The sequence below is a fragment of the Dasypus novemcinctus genome, chromosome 4 (genome assembly GCF_030445035.2).
Source record: "Dasypus novemcinctus isolate mDasNov1 chromosome 4, mDasNov1.1.hap2, whole genome shotgun sequence".
In the NCBI taxonomy this organism is placed as follows: domain Eukaryota; kingdom Metazoa; phylum Chordata; class Mammalia; order Cingulata; family Dasypodidae; genus Dasypus; species Dasypus novemcinctus.
This window is the reverse complement of record NC_080676.1, coordinates 68,975,265-69,002,349: the sequence shown is the minus strand read 5'-3', so window position 1 is coordinate 69,002,349 and position 27,085 is coordinate 68,975,265. Positions and strand designations below refer to the sequence as shown.

The 27,085-nt window shown below is 38.4% G+C and overlaps 1 protein-coding gene across 1 annotated transcript in view; it reads left to right on the top strand.

The window, feature by feature from the left end:
* LOC101410916 (probable cation-transporting ATPase 13A5) overlaps positions 1–27,085 on the top strand; it is a 304,534-nt gene extending 277,449 nt beyond the window's left edge. The window contains exons 52-59 of the mRNA XM_058295542.1: positions 957–1,066; positions 4,623–4,719; positions 7,450–7,522; positions 14,889–15,063; positions 16,805–17,007; positions 21,448–21,536; positions 23,902–23,982; positions 25,812–27,085. Of these exons, the coding sequence (XP_058151525.1) occupies positions 957–1,066; positions 4,623–4,719; positions 7,450–7,522; positions 14,889–15,063; positions 16,805–17,007; positions 21,448–21,536; positions 23,902–23,982; positions 25,812–26,072 (1,089 nt within the window). The 3' untranslated portion in view covers positions 26,073–27,085. The remainder of the gene's footprint in view (positions 1–956; positions 1,067–4,622; positions 4,720–7,449; positions 7,523–14,888; positions 15,064–16,804; positions 17,008–21,447; positions 21,537–23,901; positions 23,983–25,811) is intronic.

The following is a 27,085-nucleotide window of genomic DNA, read 5'->3' as shown; positions in this document are numbered from 1 at the left end:
AGGAGTACCTCTCCCCATTAATTACGTGTGGTTTAGAACAACAACAACAAAAAGCAGGTGCTAAAAGGACATATTGTCTTTGCGCCCAAGTGTTCATTATCTGGTAGGAAAGAATCATGCATTAAACTAAACCTAACATAAAGTAGACGCTCATAAACTATGTAATAGTGATAAAAAAGAATAAGGGAGAAAAGAGGAAAAAGAAAATATCCCAGTATTGACCATGGATCTAACATGTACCAGTCACAATACCAGATACTTGTCATTCTATAGAACTTACAGAGATGCAAAATCTTATTTTATACCTGCACAATTCTTATAGGATTAGGGGCTTGCCTGGTCTGCCCTGTTGGCTACTGTCCACTATGTGCACTCTCTGGACCATTTTCAGTCTTGATGAGAAACAAAGTAGTCCTTATTTCAGCAATGACACACGTCCTGGAATGAATCTGTAATGAGTGCTATCTGGTCCCTGTCTCTGGCTATCCCATACCCCGGTGGGCCCGATGCTGGCTCCAAGCCCAGCAGTTAGCTTAGGAAAGGTGGGGATTAGGTCCCTGTCCTCATCTTTCATAAGGACAACCTCGTGAGGGGTAGGAACTCTGACGGTGAAGGCCCCCCACTGGTGTCCATCCAGATTCTGTCCTTTTTAGAGACTTCTTGAATGACTGTTCTATTTTTTTCACATCTGCACCCCCACCATCAACATACACACACACACACACACACACACACACACACACACACACACCACTCTTCCACCTCTGGATCTTGTTTAGTTAGTGCCTCTTTAGTTGGTGACTTTATGGCTCAGGGGAGAGAGGTTATTCCAGATGGGGGACAACAAAAACAGAGACCCAGAGGTGGCAGGAGGCTGTGTTATCATCTACAATATGAAATAGCCTCATGATATTTGAAGTTAGAGCCAGGCACATAAAGTGAATTTTTCATTCCAGGCATTGAAAATGGCTCATGCAGGCATCTCACTGTCAGAGCAGGAAGCATCCGTGGCATCCCCTTTCACCTCAAAAACAGCCAGCATTGAGTGTGTGCCCCATCTCATCAGGTAAGCCACCTCCTCTCCTCCACCCCCATGAGCAACTTGCTTGCCGTCTAACTATAATTTTAAATGAGAAATGCGACGACAGAAGAAAGGTTAAAGTGCATTGGAGCACCAATTTAGGGGACCATTGGTACTGCTTGAGAGTGCTGGTAAAAGCCACAAAAAAGGGACTTTTGTTGTGGCTTACAAGATACATGGGTGTGTCGTGTAGCAGTTGAAGTCTTGGCTCAGTGTTTTAAAACTGATTGCATTTCTTACTTCTCCTTTATTTTGTCTGCTAGATGCTTCCTGGAACCTTTCTCCCAGGAGTTGAGGATAGGTGAGGAAGTAGAAAAGAAAGAGTCTGTTAGCTCCCTAAAACAGTGTATGTCTCGAAAATGCCAGTATACAAATATCCAACATGTTTGCATAAAAAGACTTCTACAGTTGTTTGACAATATTTATGGACGGGGAAGGAAAAAAGAACTATTTTTTTCCCAGTATACTTCCCTCACTTCCACTCCACTCTTAATTCTGATTTTGGCTTTACTTATATTTTAAATATTGTTAAGAATGAAACATTAGATTACACATAAAAATGTATATAGTAATAATTTAGTCTTGCATTTTATTACCTTGTTTCTCTTAACTCTTCAGGCCATCTTCATGTTCTTAACAAAACTAAATGGTTCCAAAAGAAATGGTGTGAGACACATCATCAAATTTTAAGGTTTATGGTAAAAAGCACAACGTACAACTGTGAGTTCTACAGCATGCTCCTTCTGAACAGAGAGGTTACTGGCAGGAATCACATTGGGTCTGGCACAAAGGTTCCAGGCCTAAGATCCCATGCCCCTGTCTAACTGCATTTCTGCAAGACACCTTGACACTCACAACTCCCTGATCGCTGGCATCTGTACTTGCTGTCCTTCCATGTCCTCAAACATCATCACCTTCCCTGCCTCCAAAGCAGCTCCTCTTCCCAACTCCCATATTCTCTGCCTCTAAGGAGGATTTGGTCCTTGTAGTCAGTCATCAAATCTTAGAACCTCAAATTGGTCTTAACTCTTTCCTCATCCTCACTCACAGCCTATCAGGCTTTATGTTTTACTGATTGGCCCTTTGCAGAGGCTCTCTAAACCCTTTTCTACTATCTTTATTGTCTTAATCTTGTTTCACATTTTCGAGGTGACTCGAAAATGAGAAAACTTGTTGTCCTGGTCCTATTTCATGCTTTCTGTTATCAACATGACGCCCTGAACTCTTTTTACATTTTGTTAGTGGGAATGTAGTGGATAAAGAATGAGACAGAGGCCCTGCCCTGGTAGCCTGGTAAATATGCACGCCAGGAAAGGAAGCCCTCCACACTCCCCTCGTACACACATACACACATACACACATACACACACACACACACACACACACACATACCTATCACCTATCTGTCTATCTGTCTGACTATCTATTTTCACACTACAGAGAAACTTAAGCCTCATGCATGAGAGGTACTCAGCAAATTTGCTCTAAATAAATTAATGACCAAATGGTACAATAACTGTTCTGGTGGTTCAGTGTGAGAACTCAAGCCAGGAGGGAAGTCTTTAGCAGATGAATTGCAACTTGAAAGATGGACTGGACTTACATAAACAGAAAAGAGGTGAGAGGGAATTCCAGGTGTGGAAAATGGGAAAACCACATTTAGAAATGGAATTGCAATTGGAGTATGTAGGGGTCGGTTAACCCAATTGGACTGGAAGCGTCTCAGATTAGTGTCATGGAGATAAGGCTAGAACGCCAGGTTGAGGAGGTCTTGCATGGCAGCTAGAGAGTTGGACCTCCTGCGTTTTTGGTATAAAATTCTTACTCGATCCATCCAAAAGGCATTGGCATTTGAACTTTAGAGGCTGCCTCTTCATGTGCATGGCCCAATGTGTTTATAAATGCAACATACCATTGTAAAACATGAGTCATGAGGTAAATTTTCTCCAGCGCAGATGGTTTACTAAGACTTTGGTGAAGAAATATCTAACAAATTATATATGGTTCAGCTCTCTTAGGCTTGTTTTGCCCATGCTATCTTTGAAGCATGCTCATGAGAGGGCATTCTCCAATGAGGTACAGCTTTAGATACATAGGCCCAGACCACAGATTTCATTTTTATCCTTTGAAAAATGTTTTACTTGTTATTACAGTTCAAGTCCTGTAGGGTTAGGACTGTGTCTTATTCATATCTATATCAGCACTAAGAAGGGTACATTAGCACATTGGATGAATGTTTGTGAATTGCATAAATAAATGAGCAAGGTAAATGAAATTAAAAATCATTTTAAATACAAGTAATTTTGGAGGCCCATGCAAAACATGCTTTATTTAGAATAATTTTTTGCACTTTCATTTGAATTGGGGTGTCTTAATTTTTTCTGGAAATGTATATAACTGAAGACAAAGGATGACATCATCAAGTTTATGTCAAACTCAGGAAAACTGCCCAGACTTCCCGTGCTTGCCCCCTTCTCAGTGTGTCTTCTGCCTTGCCCTCTGTATTAAAATAAATGGCAGCACCTCACAGCCAGGTGGAAACAATCTGCCTAAACATCCTGACCCATCTCCTGCTCTACCACTCTCTCCTTCTGCCTGAAGCAAAATGGTTATTTGTTTGAGTTTCTGGTATTTCCTTTTCACTTCCCTGTTCTGCCTACAAACTCTTTGAGCAAAGTAAGTGTCAGTGTCCCTGGAGTCTGAACAAGAAGAGGATATGGGCCTCCTCGAAGGTGGACTAGCTTCTGTCTTTTGACCAGAGAAGGCTGTGGGAGGAGTTGTTCGCTGAGCTCCCCACTCCCCCATTGTCTGCTGTTTCCTCCCCCCATCTCCTGTGGCCTGTCATAATCACCACCCAACTAGGTCTCAATTAAAGGGACAAAAACCTCAAATGCAATTTTTAAAATGGAGAAATATTTTCTTTTAAAGCTGCAGTTTTAACTGTAGTTTTTATTTCTTTTGATGTCACCTCCAGCTACGCTTATTACCCTGGGGTCCTCCTGGAGTATTGAAGCCAACAAAACTCATTTTATCTAAAATACCAGGGACACATCCAGACTTCCTCAAGTGTGAGAATATCTGCTTTTTAGCTGTTTGTCTCCAAGGGCTTCTAAAACACCACACAGTACAATTCTTAGGAACGATGTGTTGTTAGGAGGTAATGAGCTATAATCAAGCCAATCCTTAATATTTGCACTTAGCGTAAAGTGGTATTGTGTTTGTAATGTACATGTGTAATCTTCTTACTTCACTGAAAGCTTGTTGAAAATAATGACTGTGCCTGATTCATTTTATAGCCTCCACAACTTTAGCATATGGTACTTCATAAGTGCTAAATAAAAGTGAGTGAATGAATCAATGAGTGAGGGAATCAATGGAGAGTGAATGAATAAATGAATGGTTAAATAAATGATAGGATAAGTCAATGATTAAGAGAATGAATAATAACAGCCTATTAAAAATCCAAACTTCTTTTGAAATGTAGAAGAGACTGGGAGATGTGAATCATACATAATTACCTTTTTTTTTCCTCCTGAAACAGAGAAGGTCGAGCTGCTCTGGTTTCATCCTTTGGGGTATTTAAATACTTGACCATGTACGGCATAATCCAGTTTGTTGGTACATCACTGCTTTATTGGGTATGAACCGCAATCATTTCATCTCAGTTATTATTGTATTTGGTTTATTCTAGTTTATTCTCTTGGGGGACGGTTTGGCTTCTACACAAGATTTAATGTTTTGAATATAAATGACATTTCTCAAAATAGATGTCTGCAAACTTGGAAACCTGGTATAATTGTGCGTTAAATATGGAACTGGACATAAAGTAGAGGTGGATCCATTTCTAGGAGTGTTGTATTTCTCTAGATAACCTGAGACACTTGACCTCTCCAAGCCTCTCTGTATTCACTTAGCCAATGAAGACAGTTTCAGTGCAGCCTAAATATAACTCAGTAGAAAATGGATCAGTCTCCAACTGTGGAATACTTTTGGCAAAAACTAAGAGGAAAAAAAGGAAGAAAAATTGTTGAAGCTGACTTTGAAGGACTAGAGAGCTAAAATAGTCCCCTATTGGAGCTTTATTTCTGAACCTGCTCAGAATTCATACACTTAAATATGTCAATAGTAAAGGATTAGCATTTTTGAAAACACAAAATTAAAAATAATAATGATTTCAGAATTAACTAGCTGTGTGGAAGAAATGTGTATGGTTGAAAGTAATCGTCATTAATCCAGTCATAACAGACTCCATCGTAAAATGATCCAACATGCTCAGAGAACACAACAAGCAGAGAATTATTTTACTGCTTTCCTTGGAAATTCAAGAGATGAATGAGAAGATCCCAACACTAGAGCATCAGGCGGGCTATTGTTTTCAAAGACAGCACACACAGGCTGAAGAGGCAGCCAGGCAGGGTGAAACCAGAACTGAACTGGGATTCAGGAGACCTGGGTTTAGTTCTGCCTCCATCACAGAAGACAAGTTAGGTCTTGCCCTTGACCTAGCTTTTACCCTCCTCTGAGAAGCTGGGCTGGCTGATTTCCAGAGCCCTCCATTATTCTGATAGAGCTGTACCTGGAATGAAAATTAAAGCTGCTTTTGGAAACTTCTCCCTGCATATGTATATATATATATAGTGTGTGTGTTTGTGTGTGTATATATATATACATATATATATAATCTTAAGCAGATTTTATATATAAAATCTTATTACTGTGAGTGAAAAGAAGGGAAAAGATATGAGAAAGAAAAGTAAAGGAAGACATGGAGAATGAGAGGGACACTTCAGAATCATCTGCAGCCTGAAAATATGATACAAAATTTCAGTTTCTAAATTTCCCTGGATGGAATTGAGACCATATTCTACTTCAATGGTGTTCATTCTGATTATCTAGATTGAGGATCTTCATCCTGATACTTCCTGAGCCTTGTTTCTGGCCCCTGTGTCCATCCTCTTAAAGGACAGCAATATTTTTCATGTCCATAAATCTGGTATAGGATGTGCTCAAAAGCAGATTATAATTCAGTGCTTAGTTGACAGCTTTGATTCAGATAAACAGAACTGGCTGCAAAAGGTATTGTAAAGCAAGTTCCTGGAGAGTAATAATTTGACTTTTATATTCAAAAACTTCAACTTCATAAAAGTAAACATAAAGAAGCTAATTTGTCTACACACACCTTTGAAAATCATGGGTTTACTGAGGGTACGGGCACTCGCACAGTTTGTGAGAGTGGTGACCTCTAAGTGAAGTACATCTTGAACTCAGTCCATAGATGACGATGGCGAATAACACCTGTTGAATGATTCTAGGCTCTAATTTCAAATTTTAAATAGTTTTAAGTTCCCAGAGGTACATTCAGGCTTTAATATCTTATTAGGAGAATTTTATTTTAAAGGCTGAGACAGCAGTTGCAGAATTACCAAGGCCAGTAGAAGGAGGGATCCTGCCAGACTGCCTTTCATTGTTCATGTGATATTAAATTAAACATTGGGAAAACAGTGATCTGATTTCATTCTATCCAATGAGTGGGTAATGATCTTTTGATCTATCTTGAGTGGGTAAGTCACTGACCTTGTTCTTCACAAAGGAGCAGTTAACTCCTGACTATTTTTTTTTTTCCATAAAGATGGGAGATAAATAACAGTTGCCTCCTAAGTATTTTTTTCTTTATTAGAGAAGTTCTGGGTTTACAGAACAATCATGCATAGAATACAGTTTCCCCATATACCACTCTATTAAAAACACCTTGCATTGGTGTTGAACATTTGTTAAAATTGGTGATAGCACATTTTTATAATTGTACTGTTAATTATACAGTCCTTAGTTTAACCTAGGTTTCACTGTTTGCGTAGTGTAGTTTCATGGATTTTTAAAAAATTTTTGCTATTACAGTATTTGCAATCTAATAGTTGACCTGTTAACCACATTCAAATATATATTTCAGTGCTGTTCATTACATTGATAATATAATAAATTATTATCATTACCAAAGCATTTTCATCATTCCAAATAGGAACCCTGTACATTTTGACCCTTAACTTCCCATTTCCTATCTCCATCCCTTCCCCTGATAAGCTATATTCTAGATTCTGGCTCTATGAGTTTGCTTATTCTAATTGTTTCAAATAAGTGAGATCATACAGCATTTGTCCTTTTGTGTCTGGCCTACTTCACTCAACATGATGTCGTCAAGTTTCATCCATGTTACTCCATGTATCAGGACTTCATTCCTTTTTAACAGCTGAATAATATTTCATTGTATGTATACCATATTTTATTTGTCAGTTGATAACTATTTTAAGTATTGGAAATTATAAAAATGTTATGGTGGCAGGAGCTATGCTTATATTCACTTTTCTTTTCAGCAACTTCAACTCTTTGGGAATTACCAGTACCTCATGCAAGATGTAGCCATTACCTTGATGGTCTGCTTAACAAGTAAGTTCTTTAGTAAGCTGTATTATTTGTATTTATCCATGAAATTCTAGAAATATACAAATAAGGAATTTTGAGAAAGATGCACCATAACTACTATTAATAAAACATGCTTCCCTGTGGATTTTTTGGAAGTTGGTATTGGGGATGAGTTTAGGCTGTAAGGCCCCAGACTTGGCATTAAAATATCTTGGGAGCAAATAGGTTTTAGCCTCATGAAATTGTCAACATATTCAGAATTCATTATATGTCTGTGTCTGAGAGAAAAATGTACAAAGGAAAAATTTTAAAACCCCAAAGGTCATTTTCCATTGTTCAGTTATGCTTCACTTTGACATGAAACCAGATTTTTTTCTAGGACTTGAAGTGTGAGAACAAGTGCTGGGCTTTTATTCTAGTGGAATGTTCTCAAAGCAAGGTGGAGCTTACAGCAGCTATTGCTCATTTCCTTCCTTTGAGATGACACTGATAAAATATTTCCTATCAAGGAACTCAGGGCTTGATACTAACTCTTAATAAGTGAGAAACCGAAAACAAAAACAAAAAAAGAATGGCATAGCTGTCTCTTTTTCCTTGTTCAACAATGGGAGTGCTATGAAAAATAACAGATAAACCATCAGGCAATGCAGGATATTAATAACCTTGAGAATTCATGTAGCATCTTAAAATATGAAACCGATATTGAAGTCATTTATTATATCAATACAAGGACAAAATTTGCCGGTATATCAGCCAGAGATGGAGGTGATATCAATTTTAATTGTTAAGGTTTAAATGTCTGTTCATAGCATTAAAATATTTTTCTACATATGTTATTAATATTCATATGGCAGGATAATTTTGCATCAATGATATTGCTTTTGCAGTGTTGGCTATTTTTAAGAAATTTGCTTGCTTCACTTCTGAACATGGTCAATAATGCTAAATTGAAACACATAGTTGGAGATGAACACTGTCTACAAGAATATTGGATGGGGCTTTTCTTGTTTCTGGGAAATTTTGTTAAGTCTCATATTTAAAGTACAATGAATGGTAATGCCAATTTAGCGTAAAGAAAGATGACCACAAGTCCAAAGTAAGAGGTACCAAAAATAGCATATGCTTTGGCAATTCAGAGAAAAAAGAGATTGTTTCTGACAATGGGGATTTTTTGTGGTGGTGGTTTTTTGTTTACAACAGTTTTTTTTTTTCTGTTCTAAGATCTCTTTATTTTTTTTAATGTTACATTCAAAAAATATAAGAGGTTCCTATATATCCCCCACCCCCTCCAATCCCACTCTTCTCATATCAACAACTTCTTTCATCATTGTGGCTCATTCATTGCATTTGGCAAATACATTTTGGAGAACTGCTGCACCACATGGATAATAGTTTAAATTGTAGTTTACACTCTCCCCCAGTACATTCAGGGGGTTATGGCAGGATATATAACGTCCAGCATCTGTTCCTGCAATATCATTTAGGACAACTCCAAATTGTCCCAAAAATGCCCCCACATCACATCTCTTCTTCCCTCTCCCTGCCCTCAGCAATTACCATGGCCACTTTCTCCACATCAGTGCTACAATTTCTTCCATTACAAGTCACAATAGTTCCATAGTTGAATATCAGTATGTCCACTTTTATCCTTATTTTATTCCTCCATCCTGTGGACCCTGGGATGGTGATGTCCACTCCACCTCTATATCCAGAGGGGGGCTTAGATTCCACATAGATGATGGATGCAATTCTCCTGTAGGCATTCTCAGTTCCGTGGTGTATTGGTTGACCATCTTTACCTCCCTGTTAGCCGACCTGGGTAAGTCCAATGAACCAGAGGTTAGGAGTTGCAACTCGGCTGAGGCTCAGGGCCCAGCTGGCTGACAATGGGGATTTAGCGAGGAGATAACAATAGAATAGGGAGAGAGATACTAGAGACGGCTTAATGGAAGAAGTAGCACTTGCTCAAAATAGGAAAGATGGATAGATTTCAAGTCTTTGCTGCTAAAAGAAGGGCATTTTGAGTAGAAGGAAGCAGTGTGAGCAAGAGAGAGCTGTAAATATGGGGTTTGAGTTTTTCCAATTTTACCACAATGTAGGGTATGTGATAAGAAAAATTGAAGGAGAAAAAATTTTAAAAGTCAGTTGAGCTGGATCTGCAGCCATTAGGAGTCATTGACAATTGGATAATATTTTAGTTTACTAGCTGCTAAAACAAGTATCATGCAATGAATTGTCTTAGCAACAGGACTTTACTGGGGTATGGTTTCAGAGGCTAGAAGTCTTGCTTCCTCCAGGGAGCAATATCTTCTGGCTGGCTGGCAAGGCCAGGGACCTTCAGGGTCCCTTGACTTTCCTGCCACATAGGCTGACAGGATCTTCTACTTTCTTTTCTGGGTTCCTTTGACTTCCAACTTTTTGCTTCTCCAGTGACTTCTTTCTCTGTCTGACTTTCACTCTGTTTACAAAGAATTCCTGTAATGCAGATTAAAGCCCAACTGGATTCATTGGGCCCACACCTTAAATGAGGTAACATGTTAAAGAGATCTTATTTACTATGAGTCCACAAGCCAGAATGTGGACCAAGACCAAGAACTTGTCCAAACTGGGGTGCACAATTCAATCCAACATAGACAACAATATAAAATTGTTCTCATCATCCATGTGGAATCTAAGCCCCCTCTCGATATAGAGGTGGAGTGGACATCACTATCCCAGGGTCCACAGGATGGAGGAATAAAATAAGAATTAAAGTGGACTTACTGATATTCTACTATGAAACTACTGTGACTAGTAATGGAAGAAATTGTAGCACTGATGTGGAGAAAGTGGCCACGGTAATTGCTGAGGGCAGGGAGAAGGAAGAAGAGATGTGATGTGGGGGCATTTTCGGGACTTGGAGTTGTCCTAAATGATATTGCAGGACAGATGCTGGACGTTATATATCTTGCCATAACCCCCTGAATGTACTGGGGGAGAGTGTAAACTACAATATAAACTATTATCCATGTGGTGCAGCAGTGCTCCAAAATGTATTCGCCAAATGCAATGAATGTGCCACAATGATGAAAGAGGTTGTTGATGTGGGAAGAGTGGGATGGGGGCGGGGGGGGGGGGGCGGTATATGGGAACCTCTTATATTTTTTGAATGTAACATTTTTGTGATCTACATGTCTTCAAAAAAATACAATTAAAAAAAAGAACAAAAAGAAAAATAGATTTGTTTTTGGGAAAAAAAAAAAACCAAAACTGCATCAGAAGAGGGGTCTCATGACACAGTGAATATATGTTTGACTGTATTAACTCCTGGATTCCTTAAATGAGTTATGATTTCTTCAGGTTTCTTTACATGGACTATGATTTCTGAAATGCAGCTGAGGATATTGGGAACATTTTAGTCCCATTTATTTATTCCATAACTTTTCAAGCTTTATCATTTGCTTTGCGAAAGAGATATTCAATTGTTATTGCAATTAAACTACCACATAATGAAATTTTTTTCTCACCAAGGTTCCTATATTTCCAGATTCCTGAGTTAAATCTTTAGGCCTTAAACCTGAATTAACAAGGGGAAAAGACATTGCCAGCGTATGTTTAATTTATTTAATTACTTACTTATACACAAGCTTCCTTGTTCCAAAAGGTTTTCAGGCAATGTACAAAGTCAGTTAAGAAAAAAAGATACAATGCATTAAAGAGAAAGTCAAGGAGAAAAGTAAGATGAAGCCAAGAGGGAGGTCAATTAAGAAAATGCATGGGTTAAAGTCCAATTACTGCTGAAAGTAGCTCACACATTTAACACTTATCTATATAGCAGTCATCTTCAAGGTGATTTGTTCTAGATGTATCTTATGTTATCTTCAGCAAAAACCTCAAACTAGATCGAAAAAATAGGGAGTAGGAAGATGGCGGGTGTCAAAGAATATAATTCTTTTTAAAACCTGAGAACAGGAACTCAGAAGCACTTGAGCCTTAGAAGGACTAGAACATAAAAAGGTCAGAAAGAAAGACCACTTTATTTTCAAGAGGCCTCCTTGTCTCTTGATTTTTCTCCCCATTCTTTAGCTTTTTGTCTGACTGCTGCTATTTATTCATCTTGCAAAATGATCACAAATTGTGGCCCTAGTTCCAAGTCTCTAAGACCTTTCTGCTCATCTTTCCACAGTTAATTAGTTGCACTTTCATTGTCCCAGCTGCAAAGCTTTTAGTGAGAAAATTTATTGATCCAACATGACTAATATACCCACCTCTTGGCCAATTATTTCTGTGGATGTGGGTGATATAATGTGATCTGGATCCATTTAGGTCAACCATTCCAGCATGTGGGAAGAGGGAGTTTCTTGAAGAAGAGGCTGTGAAGGAGATATAAATATAACTCAGATATATTCCATTTGTGTTTCAATGACTCCTAACCTTTCCTGTGCCTTGGTCCTCTTTGAGAATCTGATGGAAGATATAGATCTTTTTACCTTAGAAATCTCATGATGCACACTCACACTTTGCCTATGAATTAGGTGGGTTCATGAGCCTCCTGAAACTTGACTTAACATGACTCACAATGTTCAAAATACGGAGTTGACCAACTACTCAGGAAAAGCACTACCACATTGCATACAAATGATGCTGAACAATTTAAAAGTATTATTTGAGGATAGAATTTGAAAGTGCTAAGTACTCTTATGTGTCAGGCCCTGTGTGAAGTTCAGTAAGGGCCTGAAAGTGGAATAAGGCAGAGTTTCTTCCCTCAGGCAGCTCGCACTCTGCTGAATGCACGTAGGAACTACTAGATTTAATGCAAGACACCATGCACTATAGCAGTGATATGAGCAATATGCTGTGGGAGCTCAGTGGAGGAAATAATTAATTCTGAATAAAATATAACATTTCACAAGTTTGCACTCCTTTGTGTGCAGTCTGATAGCATACCTCATCATTGTTTTAAGTAAACCTGGCCAATTCAAAAAAACATTCCTCTGCCTGCTGCTAAATAATAATGTCCATGCTTGTGTTTTGGGTTTCTCATTTATATTCTTTAATGTATGGGATCCATCATACTGCAATATGCTACAGAGCAGAGAATATGAGACTTTGCCATCAGACAGATTTGGGTTTACATCATCCCCCTGTCACTCATCACTAACTGTGGGTCCTTGAGCAAGGGACTCTACTTCTAAGAACCTGTTTCTTCACCTCTAGAATGGAAGCTTGATACTTATTTGTCTTTGTTTTATAAGCAAATCATGTTAGAAAAACACTTAGTACAACCTTGGGACCTAGTAGGTGCCCTAAAATGGTAGCTGTTATTTTTATTTTTATTTATAGTCAGGTATACAAATTGCCTGTCAGGAAGTACTGAGTTTCTAATATGGGAAAAACTAAAGTAGTCTTTGCCACAATAATATTGCATAACAAACAACCCCAAAACTCAGGGACTTATAACACCAAGCATTTATTCTCTCCAATCATGAGTCTATAAATCGACTGTGGTTTAGCTGATCTAAGTAGGCTCAGACAAGCACCTCACCTTTGAATATAGATCAATTGTTCTTAATCTAGACTGTGGAAATGATTCAGATCTGTTCCTATTTTTCATTCTGGGGTCCAGGCTGAATGAACAGACCCCAGGGCATAATCTTCTCACTGTTGATTACAGGAAATCGGGAGATCAAGCCCAGCCATGCAAGCGTATTTACTTCAAGCCACTGCTAACATTTGGCCAGACCACGTCTCATAGTGGAGCCACAGTTTAAGGGGATAGTAAAGTACACCCCACCATTGTGAGGCTAATAATTCAATTCACCACATCCCTGTTTAAAGAAAAGCCAGAAACAATCACAGGCATGTGATAAAGAGAAGACCAAAGAAGCAGAGGTCAGATGCACAGCGATACAATTATACTTCTCCCTCCTCTACCCATGGCCTCTGTAGGAACTCTCTGGCCACTTTCTACCTTGGATGCTGGAGTGCAGAGGGACCCCTAAGCACTGCAGCCTCTGCCTTTTGTGGCCTCGGAGCATAGTTCTTTTTGCTCCTCTCCACAGCACTGATGGCAGTACATACTGCGATCCCCTTCTTTGTGTACCCGGCCTTTTCTTTCACCAGACTTCAAGTTCTTTGAGGGCAGGAGCTGTCTTCCTCATATCTGCATCACCCACAGCCTCTAGATCAGCACCTTCCTGGGAAGCATGGATTGAATTGGTGAGGACAAACCCTCAAATTGTCATAGAACGTTGGAATAACTGAGGTGGTAGAGCCTTTGGAGATCTTTTAGATATTTCAACACTCATTTTTATGCATGAGAAGAACAAATGCCCAGAGATTACCCCCAGAACATACACTGAACAAGCTGAATACCTGTTTAGAGTTTCATTATCCTAAACTGGATACCCATTCCCTGCCCCACCTCCCCAACATGTGTGAACACAAACCTAAGCATACACACCCTACTTCCCTTCCTACAGTAAAAAAAAAAGGAAAAAAAAAAGTGAAGAGGGAAGAGGTGACAGTTATAAAGACCAGTAAAAAGGGAAGATTATAATGCAAACCTTTAAATGTGGTTTCTAATTTCTGACCTCCCCAAGCTCCTGCTTTATTCTGGGAAATAAAGTCCATTTCATTTTCATCAACTTATTAGAATGTGTGCTTCTTAGAAGGCTGTACTCATCCTCTCTCTTTTTTTGAGTTCTTTTTATTCTTTGCCCATCGCCAACCCTTTTAAATTTCAAAAAATAAATCTAAGATCAAATATGCAATATATTTTAACACTACCATCTGGAAGCAAAGCTTTTTATGAGGTCTTTTTCCAAACCAAGCGTAAATTGTACTACCAGACCTCCACTCACACACTTAGCCAGGAGGGAGCAGAACACACCTCTAGTATCTAGCATAGTGCCTAGCATATTGAAGTGCCCAGGAATGTTGGATGAATGAATAACTGGATGAAAGCTTACTCTTTTAACTACCCAGTATATAATGTCTAGTCTAGCTAGATTCCTCCCTATGTTCATCACCCTAACTCTCTGCTTTCCCATCATCACTGAGAAATATTATTGGTCTTATTATCTCATGTGGAAGGCTATCTTTCTCTTTAGGATAACTTTTCTGTTCAGTTTGGTTGTGGAGAAATTTTTTGCACCATGCAAGATAATACATTTTTTAATGACAGAACTTTTGAACCTATTTCTTTGCATTCCTGAAAGTGAAACCAAAGCATGGAAGAGACAAAAACTGGTAGAATCAGGTATGCAACTAGGCAATATTCTCAGGTAGGTGTAAACCCTCATTCATGTTACTGAATTGGAATTCTAACGTAAGATTCAGGATAATATGCAGCTCAACCTTTATTCTCATTGATGAAATGATAATGGAAAAAAATGCATTTGTCTTTCAGTGAGTTCAACTCATGCCTATCCAAAACTGGCTCCATATCGGCCAGCAGGACACCTCCACTCTCCTCCTTTGCTGCTCTCAATCTTTTTAAATTCCTGTTTCACCTGCATTGTTCAGATCAGTGCATTTCTCTATGTGAAGCAGCAACCCTGGTATTGCAAGGTCTACAGATACAGGTAAAGCTCAGTTTCTTACAATGAGTAGCCACTGAAATTGTATAACTTGGTTTGAACAAATATCCTAAGATGAGTTAACAATAGTTGTATCTCTACACTGCAAAATCAAAATGATAAGACAGAATGCAGAATACAGTTAATGGCTGGAGTGCTGCAGAGTGGGTGGGAAACTGTCATGTTGGCTGTTTGATTGTAGATCTAACAGCTGGTTGACTGACTGAATGTATTAATTTCCTGGTGAATTGGGTATCATAAAGACCAAGGTTTGGCAAACATGTATCTGTTGAGGATCAGATTTGGCCTGTGGACTATAGTTCTCTGACTCCTGACATAAATTTATAACAAAAAAAAAAATTTGCTTAAACTAGCTTGGATTTTTTTAAAAGTGCATATTAAAATAAAAACGTTAGCACCGTTACCTGTGTTAGTTTTCTGTACCACAGACTAGTTGGCTGAAATAATAGGAATTTATTACTTCACCATTTCAGAGGCTGAAAGTCCAAAATCAAGTTGTCAGTAGGATCATGCTTTCTCTGATGTCTGTAGAGTTCTGTGATGACTTGCTGGCAATCCGTAACTCAGTACCCATCTGTCTCCTTCTCTCCTACTGAGAGTTAACGTCCACCCTGATTCCGTTTGGCCTCACCTTAACTAACACCATCCTCAAAGATCCTATTTACAAAAGGGTTCACATTCACAGGACCAGGGGTGAGGCCTTGAAGTTGTCTTTTGGGGAAACATGATTCAATACATAAAAATGTCATTGTTCTGGCTGAGTGGGAACAGTCAACGGCCCATCAGTAGACCTAGATTCTAATTCTGGCTTTGCTTCTGACTATGTGAGACTCAAGGTAAATTTCTCTGAGCCTGAATTTCTTTACTAGAAATTAAGTGTGACATGAGGTAAGCTATGCATAGATGCTTGACCTTTCATTTTTGCTGGCAAAGACTCCTAACTTCCCCACAAATGAAAGACAGAAGACCTAGATTTTTAAAGAAGGGTATGTACAAACTTCCATGCTCCAAAGTGATCATGAAAGGTAGCAAAGCCTTATAAATGAGTAAAACACAGATGATGTCTACCATTCTTATTTAGATCCAGAATTCAGTAATTCAAGTTTACATGGCATATAAATTCCTTTTAGTTTCAAAACCGTATTTTCCCCCAGTTTGGAGTGATTATAATTCAGAGAGGTAGAGTTCTTATTAAATCTAGGAGACAGCACAGCCAAAGGGCAAAGGACAGGAAATGAGGAGTTCTGGGTATTCCTGCCTCTAGCTTTAGCAGGAGAGTTTTGTGTTCAGATCTTTAAGAAGATACTTTGGATGTCTGGACAGAACAGATTAGACTAAGGAGACTCAAATTCAGAACCCAATTTAGGAAGCTTGCATTGATCCATGAAAGAGAAAACACTATACAGACACACACACATACACACACACACTCACACATGGTTAATTTACCCCATGATTTGGAAGAAATGTTATGGAAAACTGCCACCCAGGCCCTTTCAAGACAGATCACTTACCCCAAGTGCCCAGTGGAAGGCTGGGCAAAGAACAACCTTGACTTTCTCTGAATTTCATTTCTGCAAGAGGTGAAAAAATATCTGTTTGTATTTTACTGCCTAGAACAGTTTGAGAGTAGAGGTTCCCCTAGTAGTGATTAACTCCCCCCAACCCCACTGACTGAATAAAAATAAAATGAAAAGCCTCACAAATGCCGGTGATTCTTTTGTAGTGAGTGCTTCCTGGCCAACCAAAATAATTTCTCAACAAATGTGAGCTTGGAGAGAAACTGGACTGGAAATGCAACTCTGATTCCTGGCTCAGTTTTAAGTTTTGAGAGTACCACCCTGTGGCCCATCACCACCATCAACTGTATCACAGTAGCATTTATCTTTTCTAAGGGGAAGCCATTTCGAAAACCCATCTACACAAACTGTAAGTATATGGATTTAGTATTTCTTTCTGAATATTCTTTGTCCTTCCCTACCCTACTCAGAGTTGCAACCCACTGATGAAGTAATTGGTTGAGGGAAAACAATTACTATGTTTAGCGAAATCGTAAATGAGTCTAACTCTGTTACACTGGGGAGACAGGTTATCATATATTCCAAGGAATGACTCATCGAGGGGTTGCCGATTTCCTGGGGTTATTTGGCCTTAGGGAAGTTACTTTAACCATTCTGTGCCCCTATTCTCTCATCTGTAAAATGGGAGTATTACAAACTTCCCAGTCCTGTGAGGAAAACTACTAAATGAGGTCTCTTTTTATTCTTTACCCATTTTTTTTCTATTGGTAGGTATTATTATTTATTTGTGTGAGTTGTTTTTTTCCTTTGTGATTTTTTTCCATTGCCTTTATGCACAGATAAAAGTTTTTTCTAATTGCAAAATCTGATGTAGTGTCACTTATTTAATTTTTTGTTTTCATTTAATTCTTTTTAAATCTAATGTTAATTTTGGTGTATAGTTTTAGGTAGGCATTAAACTGGTGTATCAACTAGTCAAACAGTTTTAGCAGATTAGATTGACTGTTGAATATTTTATATTCTTTCCATTCATTTATTCCCCAACTTTTTGGGGAATGTATTTAAATACATTTATGGATTTCTTATATATATATATATAACTTATATCATATATTATAAATGTATATGCTTCACATAGCATAAACACTAAACTCTGTTCTCTAAATGAGTCATAGATGTTAGAAAAGTAGGTCTAGTTCCTATTCCTGAGTTAGAAATCTACATTTACTATATTAAATCAGTCTTAACAATGATACATATTGTATATACATTATATATGCAATTATATATGCTCAGATTCTCTGTTCTTGCCTCAATTTTTGGTATAGCTGGTCAGTTAAAGGTTTTGAAAGTATGCTAAGGTCTTCCTCTAATTTTATATATCCTATAAACCTCATCTTTTTTTTTAAAGATTTATTTATTTATTTATTTATTTATCTCCCTTTCTCCCCTGCCCCCGCCCCATTTGTCTGTTCTCTGTGTCTGTTTGCTGCGTCGTCTTCTCTTTCCGCTTCTGTTGTCAGCAGCATGGGAATCTGTGTTTCTTTTTGTTGCTTCATCTTGTTGTGTCAGCTCTCCCTGTGTGCAGCACCACTCCTGGGCAGGCTGCACTTTCTTTTGCGCTGGGCAGCTCTCCTTATGGGGTGCACTCCTTGCGCATGGGGCTCCCCTATGTGGGCGACACCCCTGCGTGGCAGGGCACTCCTTGTGTGCATCAGCATTGCGCATGGGCCAACTCCACATGGGTCGATGAGGCCCGGGCTTTGAACGTGGACCTCCCATGTGGTAGACAGACACCCTAACCACTGGGTCAAGTCTGCTTCCCTATAAATCTCATCTTGAACTTCTTAACTATTTTCTTAATTTTGATACAGTGTTTGTTAATGCCCTTGGCTCTGTTCACAACAATTCAAGATTCTGACATATGTTTTAAAATTAACCTCTTATAGTTCTTTATTTTAATTCTAAATATATTTTACAAATCCGTATATAAGGGTGGCTAGTACTTTAATTTTAATCATAGCTGCAAAGGTCTTTAATATAAATTGCATTGATTAGAGCTATTATTGATTAGAGCTTATTATTGTAAATAAGCTCAAACTCCCAAGCCAAACATAATCGATCATTTTAAATAAAGAAGTTTTATAACACAGATTCCAACAAATGTAATCTTATAACAAATCATATAGTCTCAAGGTCACAAGTCAACAGACCTTGGCACTACTGTTAAAAATAAATTTATTTTTGTATAACAGGAAAGCTGTTGCTCTTCTTAACTTCTATCTTAACCTTGACAGAAGGTAAACTTTACCATGACAAGATACCGAAAAAGCATGGATTTAAATTTTATGGAAACAAGCAGAGCAGACATAGCTCAGTGGTTAAGTACCTGCTTTGCATGTTTGAGGTCCTGGGTTCAATCCCTGCTACTCCTGAAAATAAATAAATAAATAAACAATAATACATAAAAATAATACATAAACATAATACATAAACAAAAATAAATAAATAAACAAATTTTATGGAAATAGATCTATGAATATTCACTAGCCCTTTCCTTATCTAAAAATAAGTAATGTCGTACACTGGACTTGTCTTCCCAAATCACTTATGTCAACAGACTTCATTCTCCTAAGTTTCCTCATGAACAGTACCTCACTGAGAAGGGTAATATTCACTTCAGTTCTTCATGATATTTTTCAAAACTGAATTAAAGAACAGGGAGAGCCTTATAATTTTGTTTCTGCACTGCTCATTTGTGCACTGGCCTGACTTGCCTTTCAGATCATTAGTCTGAGAACAGAGAGATGTGTACACCATTCAGCCCAATTGCTTGTGAATACCAAGTTTCGTCAAGAAGGACATTCGCTGCATCCTCTTCTTCCCCAGTGTCTGGGTTTCTGGGACTCCAAGCAAGAAAATAAATAAAAACTCCTACAGACATCTTCTGGGGGCTTCTTACCACTGACATACTCACAGCACTTTATTATGGGAGCTTTACTTCCCACTTTTTTCTCTCTTCCTAATACTCTGGTTCCCAGCTTCCTTCTCTCTGCCTTACACTCTGCCCAAGCCAGCCTGATGATCTGCCTGGGATGCCTCTAGTCGTACATGTCAAGTGGTGCATGGATGAATATAAGGGTGCCTGTAGGGACTCAAGGATGACAACAAAACTTTGGTAGCTGGAAAAATAGAAACTATAGGCAGAGTATAAGAGAAAAAACTAGGTTTTTTTTTCTCACTTAAAAATTTTATTTTAGTATATCATGCATTCATGAACATACATAAATAAGTTTATAATAAATCAAACATGCATAACATACAGGACTGCCATGTACTACCCCACCAGCAATAACTTGCATTGTTCTGGAACATTTGTTACAGATGGTAGATGAAAGAGCACCATCAAACTCTTACTCCTAACTACAGGTTTATCTTACATTTGGTGTACTTTTCCCCAAACTTTCCTTATTATTAACAACCTGTAGTGGTATTATATATTTGTTATAGTTCACGAGAGAACATCTCGCCTTTGTTCTGTTAACCCAGTCCATCTTCCACCACTGGATTCCACTGTGTTATACAATCCCCTGCCTTGTACAATCCATTTAAGCCGTACACTCAGGACCTCTAATTTTCATCCCGAGTTATGCTGTCACCAACTCAGTCAATTTTAGAATATTTTTATTATACCAAAAGGAAAAAATAACATATCCCCTTATGCCTCCCTATTGTTGACCTTCAGAATTGATATAGTATCTTCTTTACCATTGCTGCAAGTTGTGAGAATCATTTATCTCATGGTAGCACTGATTAAATGCCCCTGTTTTGGCCTGTAAGTGATAATCCTATCACAGAACATCTATAAATCACTATCTACTGAGTGCTGTGTCTAAAGCTTTGAAGGATGTGAGTGGATGGGGTTGGGGGAATAAGAGCAGTGATGTCAGTGCATTGCATCCTGGGAAGTTCAGCTCTCAAAAGTAAATTTGGGCAGGTTGGAAAAAGGAACCGGACAGATGTTCACACTTGTTTTTCACATACTTCTTCTATTCGGGGACCCAGACAGCCAGACACAAAAAGTCACTTTCAAATCATTACAGTCTAGTTGATACATAAATTAAGATGATATCAAAGCAGCGTATTATACATAGTATATGAAATAAAACATGGCGAGGAAAGATTAGGGGACTCTTTTAAAGAGAAAGTGGCATTTGACCTGGGCTTGTTAAGAAAAAATTGGAACATGCCAAGACAGAGAGGAAAATATTAGCTACACTGAATATTTTGTAAGCAAAGGCACAGAAGCTGGAAAGCGTTAGGCCTCTGTGGAAACAGCAGGTATTGTGGTCTCCTTTTCCTACTGCACATCAGGAAGAGCAATCAGAGATCCGTTTAGAAAGGCAGTTGGGAGCAGACTGTGGAAGGGCCTTGGGCTTTATTCTGTAGGCAGCGAGGAGGAACGCAGCACTGTCTTAAGGACCAGCTGTTCATCCATGCGTTAGGGCTCAGGAGCCATGCAGGTGACAATGCACCAGGGCCTCTCTGGTGGCCCTTTAGAAGGGCTGGTCCCAGCAGGATGCCCCAGCCCCTGGAAGCCTCAGTCGAGGTAACACCTTTATGGAGGTTGCTGTAATACATTTCATTAGCAGCCTTTCAAGGAAAGATTTTAGGATATCACCTTTATCTTCAAAGCATAAGAACATATTTTAAAACATATGAGACTGTATCAAAACATCTGAAGACGGATCTGTTATTTGCCCAACAGAGAAAATTGTTTCTGCAATGTGCGCCAAATTATATGAAACACTCTTATAACATCTAAAAATAATGTTTGGTGTTTTTTCAGATGTGTTCTCATTTCTGCTAATATCTGCCTTGAGTCTCACAATTTTCATTCTGTTTTCTGATTTTCAAGATATATACCGTGGAATGGAGGTAAGAGGTATTCATTCGCACATCTGGTACAATTCATGCGTGCAATAGGACCATATTTCTATTGTAATTTGCAAATTGTAATTTGTAATTTGTATCCTCTCTGACCACTAAATATTGTGAGAATATGTCCATGTACTAGAACAGCAAATAACATTTCTGAATCTCAAATATGCTAGCCTCTGATTGTTTTCATATTATTAGTATCATCAGTTGGGAACCTTTACCCTGTTCATGCCTAATATATTGTGTTTGGATATTTTATTCTGCCATGTTCTGCTAATATAATAAAATTAATCAATACAATTATTAATTCCCCAAGTTTAAACCTTTTAAACTTATAGTAGAAATTATAAAGTAGTTGTCAGAGAATAGAAAAAGTTGGACTTAAAGGTCAATAATGCTCTGTCTGTAAGATATTGACTATAGGGAGTTTTATTTCAGGGACATCATTTGATCCAAAGTGCACTGGGTTGAAATTCAATTCATCAAGAGGTTATTGAATCATTATTAGACCCAACATTATAAGGAAAATGAAAGGACGGGAAAGCTTGACCCCTGACCTCTTAGTTTTGTTGCAGAGATGAGCCATATGTAAGTGAAATAATGGAACGGTCACCTAAAGCCATTCATGCTTGAAGAGAGTGTACAGAAAGAGAGAGAACTGGGAAGAACATTGGAATGGAGAGCTCTCACTGCTGCCAGAGGCTGTTGTAGGAGGCTTTCTGAAGGAGACGCAGTTTGGTTTGGGACCCAAAGGATAGGCCCGATTTGGTGCAGCAGGATGTAGGGATATTCCCAAACATGAGAACAAACTACACGAAAGAGACTGAATCTCTTTTGTTTGGGGAATGCAAAAAAAGAGTAGGTTAGCAGATACAACAATCAAAGGCAAAGTTTATTTCACATCTATAAGATGGACTAAAATGGAGGCAGCATGCTGTGGCGTGTCAGGAACAAGAGTGAAGCATGAAGGAAGGGATGGGTGGACAAAGGCAGCCAGTGGAGGTTGGACTTCATGGCAAGAGCAACAGGGAGTCATTGAAGATAGTCTAGCAGGTTTTCCGGCAGTGCTTTTAAGATAGATTAATTAGGTGATGGCAGGAAGGCTATGTCTGAGAGCAGAGGGGCTGTGGAGAGAGAAGCAGTTAAGAAATAAAAACCTAAACCTTTCATTAATTTTTCAAACTTTATGAAGCTCCAGGGTATGCTTAGCACAAGGGTTACAAAGGCAAGTAAGACTCAGTCACTGCTCTCAAGGACTTCAGAAGCCAGTGGGAAGGCAGTCACATAAGTGAATAATTACCAGTTGGTGTGACAAATGCCATCCCAGCCGAGGCATGAAGAAGGGCCTTCCCAGGTCAGGGCATGGAAGCGTGAGGGAAAGGCCCAGGTTCTCCACTGGGACCCAAATCACAGGCATGTCTTACAGCCTTTGCCGGACCACCCGTCCACCAAGTTCACTGTATTTCACGGCTCCCATAAAAGCTGTCTCCCACTTGGGGAAAAGTGGTAAATAAAATATCACTTTGAAGTAACCCATGTTAGGGATGGGTATTCAAGGTAAGCATTTCAACACTATGGAGGGTCTGTGATTTTTTGGTCCTGAAGGGAACTCAGTCTCACACACAGTCCTCACTCTTCTGCCTTGGGGAAGAGTCCAAAAGGGGGCTGCTCTTTGACTATGGATGCGGCCGTGGGTGTTTCTGTCTCTCACGGCTATCAAATAATTGCATTAGAAGATCAGTGTGTACCCTTCAATCCTTAAAAGTGGGTGCTGGATTGGTGGGCCTGACTTTCATCAAGTCATTAGAGTTAGGGCTGGGAACACTCTTTCAGAAATTTGTCCCCAGTTTAAATAAAAATAAACGTGCACCTTTGCTACCCTAATGTCTCACCTATGTGCTATTTTACAAACAAACAAACAAAAAACAAACAAAAGAATTCTCAGTGTAATTCGCTTTTGGGGGAATTAGAATTAATAATATTATTACATGAGTGATTTAGTCTTATACTCTCTTGCCTGTATGAAAAGGGGGAAAAAATTAAGAGAAATACATCGGCTCCAAAGTGTGCCTGGTCTTAACCTCTACAATCGAGGACATGTTTACTCCATGGACACTGTCAGGCAGCAGAGGGACCACAGGCTGAGTGGCAGTCAGGCCTCGTTTGAATTCTGGCTCGGCCCATTTACTTACAGACTCTGAGCACTTGAGCAAGACACCACCTTCATTTTTCTCATCTGAGAAAAGATGGGGAAATTAATGCCCACCCTCCAAGCTCAGTTCGATTAAGTAAGATCATTAACATGTGTGTTTTCGGAGTATAAGGTAAGAAAAGTATAATGGTGGTGTTTTTTTTCCCACAGTTCATCCCAACCACCACATCATGGAGGGTTTCGATTTTGGTGGCAGCCCTCACCCAGTTCTGTGTGGCCTTCTTTGTAGAGGTAAAATCATTTCTGTATGGTTCTTACTACTTTTTCCACGGGATAAGTCAAAGAAGTGTCTCATTCTCAACAGATGCTCATTTTTTAAAGCAACCTCTTTATTCCCTAAAAAGGATAGTTGTTAAGAATTTATAAATAATGCACATATTCTCTTTGGGGGAAGTTCCTTGAAGAATTATTTAAAATTATTTGAAGTCTGCGTAGAAATGCTCCCAGTATCTTAGGCATAGAAAGCGAAGCATCCAGTTATCTCTCATTTTGGCTTACATGAAGTGTTGTGTTGTACTTTTCTTATATCTCCATAATCTTGTAGAGAAGACAGCAATTTAGACTTTCCAGCTCTAAAATTCAATGAGACCTTTTAAAATAAAGCTCAGCAGAGGAGTCCTCACCAGGAAGACTTTCTTAATTAAGAGAAAAGGGATCTATGGCTCATTGTAGTCAATTCCTACCTGTGAAGGTCTCCCCTATAGCATTTCTTGTCTGTGCACCGTCACTAAGTGACTTTACCAGCTCAGCTAAAGGTTCGAATGCTACTTTTTAAAGGGGGTGGGGTTAATCTAAAAAAGATTCATGTAGGTAAGCTCCTTGGGGAAAGGAATCAACCAGAACTTAAAAAACATATACAAATATCTTTATTCATGTTTTCAGATATTATAACTGAGGAACATGTGGATAATTTTTTAAACACCAGTTTCTCACTCTGAAAAGAATTCTTTGAGGAAAGATTTTTATTTTTTAGACTTTACCAGGATTATATTAGCTCTTAAGCAACTGTTTTATAGTGAATCTTAAAAGGGTTCCATGTTGATAAGCAAAACTGAGGAAATTGTACAAGTGACCTGTCCAGTAAAAATCAATATAAACCCTGTGGAAAGCAATTTTATAATGTATACAATGAGCATAACATTTTTATTACCCTTTAACTCAGGAATTCCATTTTTAAGGTTATATTTTTAAAATATAAACCAAAAGAAGAAGGAAAAAAACCCTACATATATAAAGGTATTCATCATAGTACTGCCTACAGTGGCAACATATGACTCAACTTTCGTGTTCAATAATACAGATGCTGTTTGTTAAACAACAATTTGAAATAAGGCTGTCATCACCAAATAATGATTATTAAGAAGAATGTAGCAACAGAAAATAGTATATGACATAATAACTCAAACAAAAGTAGAATACAAAGTTTTACCAATCCTATTATTATAAATGCATAAAAATTGTTTGTGCACATGGATAAAGAAAAAAGAGGACCCTCTGAAAACAGAAAATAAAAGCTATTTGATTTTGAGGGTTCAACTGTTTGTTCATCAATCCTTTATATGGCAATTTGTATGGGGCTGGAGGCAGGAGGCAGGACTAACAGTGACTTTTTTTTGTCCTTTTCTTGATTTTGAATACATTATTATTTCAGTTTGGCAATAAAATAAATTTAAGTGAATCATTAGCCAGGTTTTAGCTAGGAAATCTGTGGAAATAAAATGCTATAAGCTTTCAGCAGATTTCTGTGAACACAAGCATCTTCTCACTTCTCAAAGGAAAGAAGTAGGGGAGCTGCTGGACTTCCTGGGTCCTGCAGGTGAAGCAATGGCTGCAGAAGCAGCAGTAAAAAGCACATCTTAGGGGAGCAGATATAACTCAGTGGTTGAGCACCTGCTTCCCATGTACAAGGTCCCAGGTTCAATCCCCAGTACCTCCTTAAAAAAAATAGCATCTTAGAATCTTAGAGGAAGGGCTCAGGAGGCAGGATGTGGTTATGAGTAACCTGGTAGCAGGGAGAAGTGGATGATGGTTTGATTATTCTTTCCCACCTGATTTTCTAGGATGCCATCCTTCAAAATCGAGAGCTTTGGATGTTAATCAAGAAAATATTTGGATTCTACTCCAAAAGTCAATATAAGAACTGGCAAAAAAAGCTGGCAGAAGATTCAACCTGGCCTCCCACAAACAGGACAGACTATTCAGGTGATGGCAAAAATGGATTCTACATCAACCGAGGCTATGAAAGTCCTAAACAGACTCCAAAGGCAAAACTCACATTGGGAGACCAAACCACAGAACAGCATTTTTGGACTCGACTTTAATCAATTATTGTCATACATACTTAACAGCATCACCCTTTTTTTTCCCAGAAACTAAAGCATAGTGTAGAGGAGTCGACAATCTATCCTTATCTTTTTTCTTCCAGTCAAGGATTCAAAGCACATTTATATATGCATTGAGCCTTGAAAACAAAGAGCATTAAATTTGCTTATTTTGGCTGTATCTTAATCTACCATTGAGGAACAAATGCATCACATGGATTATCATGATAAATAATAAACTTTATTCATAGGGCATAGCATTATTCTGTTTAGATTGCACAGTTATAAGGTAGTGAAATTAGTAGTATGAACATCAATAGAAGAAAGAAAAATTGAGGAGGAGCTTGGTCTTTGAAAGTTTCACTAATGTATTTTTATTTTCACATACAGAAATAAAAAAATTGAGGGGGGGAACTCCTCCCAATAAATTGTCACAAGATTACTTATGTATCCACTTGTGAAGAACACTTTTGTACCTCTTTTCCAAAGGTCACAAAAATCTTCTTTTTCATTCCTTTCATATGGTTCTAGTAGAGAAACCAGAATAGATACTAACTTTAGAAAATTCAATCCTAACTCTAGTAAACCAGAATTGTGCGAGTGGAGAAGAAGGGAGGCTTTTGTAAATTGCCTAAAATCTCAGCATGAAGCAAATTCTACCAAAGTTGGGCATCAGGCAAAGTATTTTATTTGGAGCCAGTGAGCTAGAAGATCCAGAGCAGATCACAAAGATAATGTAATAAACTGCTAAAATATACCCTTCACTTAAAGAAGCACAGTACCTTTATTTACTCTTTATTACTGACATAAGGAAGCACTAACTCTAAAAGTTGGTCAGAACTCAGAAGTGCTTTTTAAAAAACAATCCTAGGGAAAGGACCCATAATGTTTGTATCTATAGTACAACAATTCTAAGGCTTGTAAAAAACCTTAAGTTTTATTTCACCTTTTCATTATCTGTATCATCTAAAAAATACAAAATAAAGTCTACAAGAAAGGTTACATCCTTAACG